The following is a 3,434-nucleotide window of genomic DNA, read 5'->3' on the forward strand; positions in this document are numbered from 1 at the left end:
TTGTGCACAGTGTGTGAATAGCTTAAAGTGGAAGAACTAAGGTTGAATTCAATAGACGTTTCAATAATTCATCAACTTTAGTAAGCATAATACAAACTCTAAGTCAAGTGAAAAGACAAAAATTCAATTTGTCCCTTTTCATTTTGAAAATTTTTCCTTAATAACCATGGAGAGTAGAAAAAATTTTAAAATTAAGCAAAAAACAACTAAATTACCAAAATAACAAAAACTTCCTTCCTCAACTCTCACCCCAACCAAGCTGAACATTGTTCTTAATGTGATAAAAGCGATTGAAAAATAGGGAGGAAGTGGTACCTCCTGAGTGACGTGGAGTGATGCTGTGGAAATGATGGCTCAACTGCCTCTCCTGTAGGAGGCTCCTGATGAGGCATAGGCTGATCAACAAAAGGTGGGGCCTGTGATGGCTCTGATGAGCTGGGAATGACATGCTCAGGAGCTGATGTAATGCCGAGATGATGCTGGATCTGCCTTAGGATGGTAGTGTGCTGGTCCTGAGTGGTAAGAATCTGCTCCTGCTGAGAACGAAGGGCTGTGATCTGCTGAGTGAGAATTCTCTGAGAAGTGGCCAATGCCTAGTAAGTGTGGGATAGGCCTTTATACTCGATGATGGGAATAGCTACCCTTGGCTCAGCTGAAGAAGATGGTGTTGATGGAGGTGAAATGACAGGAGGAGGCTGTGGTGTGGCCTGAGGAGCAAAGGATGGAATCTCTGGTGGAGGCTCACTAGGGGCCACTGCAGGGGCAGGCGGCTGAGTGTCAGTAGGTGGTTCAATTGGCTCCTCTGGCTGCTCTGGTCCAGCTGGTGCTCCCTGGTCTGCACCACCATAAGCTGTCATACTAGTTCATTTGTCGAGAGTGAAAATCTCTCGACAAAAACGTTTACGCTCATGCTGAGGCTCTATTGGGTATCCCCGGTGCTCCAATTTCTGGCTTAACAGCTTGGGGAAAAGGAGTAGAATGGCATGAGTTTGGAGTAGCTTCTTTCGATTTTCTTGCAATTCCTCCTGATTTTAATCATTAAAAAAAAATTAAGTTAGTTACAATTAACATAATTTAAGACCAAAATTACAATCAAATAATTTTAAAAACTTAAAAATTAACATATTTAACAAAATTATGGACTTTGGTGAAACCAAGTCCATCTAACCCTTCTCTGATCAGGCTTTTTGTGGCTCAAGGAGGTTGATTTCCTCCTTTTCTGGCTTGAACGACTCAATGAATGGCTTGAGGCGATGACCATTGACTCTAAAGGTGTCTATGCCATTGGAATTTAGTAATTCCACCACTCCATTGATATGTACTTGGTGAATAATGAAAGGACCTATCCACCTTGACTTGAGCTTCCCTGGAAAGATATGGAGCCTTGAGTCATAGAGTAGGACTCTTTGTCCTTTCCGCAATTCTTTGTTGGAGATTAGTTGATCATGCCACTTCTTCATCCTCTGTTTTGCAACTTTGGAATTGATGTAAGCATCATTTCTTAATTCCTCCATCTCATTAAGGTCTAAGCACCTCTTTGCCCTAGCTCTGATCAAGTCCATGTTCAACCTCTTGATTGCCCACCAAGCCTTATATTCAACTTCCACAGGGAGGTGGCACGCTTTGCCATAGACGAGACGATAGGGGGACATGCCAAGAATAGTCTTATAAGCTGTTCTATATGCCCATAATGAATCATGTAGCTTAATAGACCAATCTTTTCTGCTTGTAATCACCACTTTCATCAGTATGTTTTTTATTTCCCTGTTTGCTAGCTCCACTTGCCCAGAAGTTTGAGGATGATAAGGTGTAGCTACCTTATGCTTCACTCCATACTTGGCTAATAGGGTTTCAAAAGGTTTGTTGCAAAAATGAGTACCTCCATCACTGATTATGGCCTTGGGCACCCCAAATCTTGAGAAGATGTTCTCCTTAAGAAATTTGAGAACCACCCTGTGATCATTATGTTTATAGGGGATTGCCTCCACCCATTTGGAAACATAGTCCACCCCCACCAATATATAAGAGTTACCAAAAGACATTGGGAAAGGTCCCATGAAGTCAATACCCCAAACATCAAAAAGATCAACTATAAGGATGGGGTTCATGGGCATTTGGTTTCTTTTTGTAAGCTTCCCGAGTCTTTGGCATCTATCACAACTCCTACACATGATGTGGGAGTCTTTGAAAAGCGATGGCCAAGTAAACCCTGATTGCAAGACCTTCATGGCTGTTTCTGAGAGGCAAAGTGGCCTCCACAGGCATTCTCATGGCAATGGCTGAGGATCCCTTGTTGCTCTTCTTCAGGGACACACTTCCTTATGATCTGATCTACACAATACTTGAAAAGGAAGGGCTCTTCCCAATAATAAGCATGAATCTTTGCAAAGAAGTGCTTCTTGTCTTGCGCTTTCCACTCACTTGGAACTTCACCAGTAACCAAATAGTTAGCAATATGAGCATACCAATGAGCTTTCTCTAGCTACATAAGTGATTCCTCAGGAAAGTCATTATTAATAAGTAATGATTACTACTCAAAAAGTGCTATTTTTTAGCTTGTAATTAACTCTTTGAAACACTTTTGAGTAGTAGTTATTACCTTTTAACTCAATTGGCATGTTAAGGACCCTTGCAATCGTTTCTAATCAAATTGTGTTAAGTTTTGGTGTTTTTGATAGCTTTTAGCTACACCAAAGCAATCCAAGAATGAGGGAGAGTTGTATATAGTTCATGGAAAAGCTTGTGGAAGCTCAAATTCATGAAGAACCAAGCTTTGGAGCCTCATAATCCTTTGCCTCGTTTAAAGTATGCAAGGAAAGAACAACGGAGAGAGGAAAAACAGAGTGAGGAAAATAGAGGACAGCAGCTGCAGTATTCTTTTGCACTTTTGGAGCACTTCTCGAAGTCCATTTTCTACATTCTATGTACCATTTCAAAGCTCAGGAAGTCATGAATCCAATGCTTCAAACGGTGTGCAATTCAGAGTTGAAATGAAGGAGTTACAGTCATTTCAAGCCGATCACTCCAAGTTGAAGGAAGAATTTTGCACAGCGTTGCGAAATCACCCTTTTGTTGCGAAATGATTTCGCAGCCTTTTTGCACAGTGCTGTGGAATTCCTCCTGAAGTTTCCCGATATATGCGACATGTTGGAAGCTGAGCATCGCAAGCTGAAAGCCGACTTCGCAGCGCTGCGAGATTAGCCTTTTGCTGCAAAGTGATTTCGCAGCCCTTTTTGTGCGTTTGCGAAATCTCGTAGACCTCGTTTTCACCTGCGAAATGGTCCTTAGTGCTTCCCGATATTTGTGCACCGAGTCTTTTAGATCTTTTCTTCAGATATTTTTGTATAAATTTCCATTCTTCTCCTTGTAATCCACCAACCATAAGATTTCTTAGTTAGGAAGGTTGGAAAAACGTCTCTATATATATTTCCTTG

The 3,434-nt window shown here is 41.4% G+C and overlaps 1 protein-coding gene across 1 annotated transcript; it reads right to left on the reverse strand.

Moving 5' to 3' along the window:
• Positions 1–272: 272 nt before the first annotated feature.
• On the reverse strand, positions 273–857 carry LOC132253467 (vegetative cell wall protein gp1-like). Its single transcript, XM_059735576.1, has 2 exons — positions 642–857; positions 273–575 (listed from the first exon to the last, which is right to left on the reverse strand). The coding sequence occupies exons 1-2, from the start codon at positions 855–857 to the stop codon at positions 273–275; spliced, it is 519 nt and encodes a 172-aa protein (XP_059591559.1).
• Between the last annotated feature and the right edge of the window lie 2,577 nt (positions 858–3,434).

Source organism: Vitis vinifera, chromosome 3 (assembly GCF_030704535.1).
Source record: "Vitis vinifera cultivar Pinot Noir 40024 chromosome 3, ASM3070453v1".
Taxonomy (NCBI): domain Eukaryota; kingdom Viridiplantae; phylum Streptophyta; class Magnoliopsida; order Vitales; family Vitaceae; genus Vitis; species Vitis vinifera.

Excerpts from the sequence above, each read along its gene's own strand:
- LOC132253467 (XM_059735576.1), bottom strand. The coding sequence starts at position 857 with ATGACAGCTTATGGTGGTGCAGACCAGGGAGCACCAGCTGGACCAGAG. Across the intron at positions 576-641 it reads CTTCTTCAGCTGAGCCAAGG|AGAATTCTCACTCAGCAGAT; the intron begins GTAGCTATTCCC and ends GCCACTTCTCAG.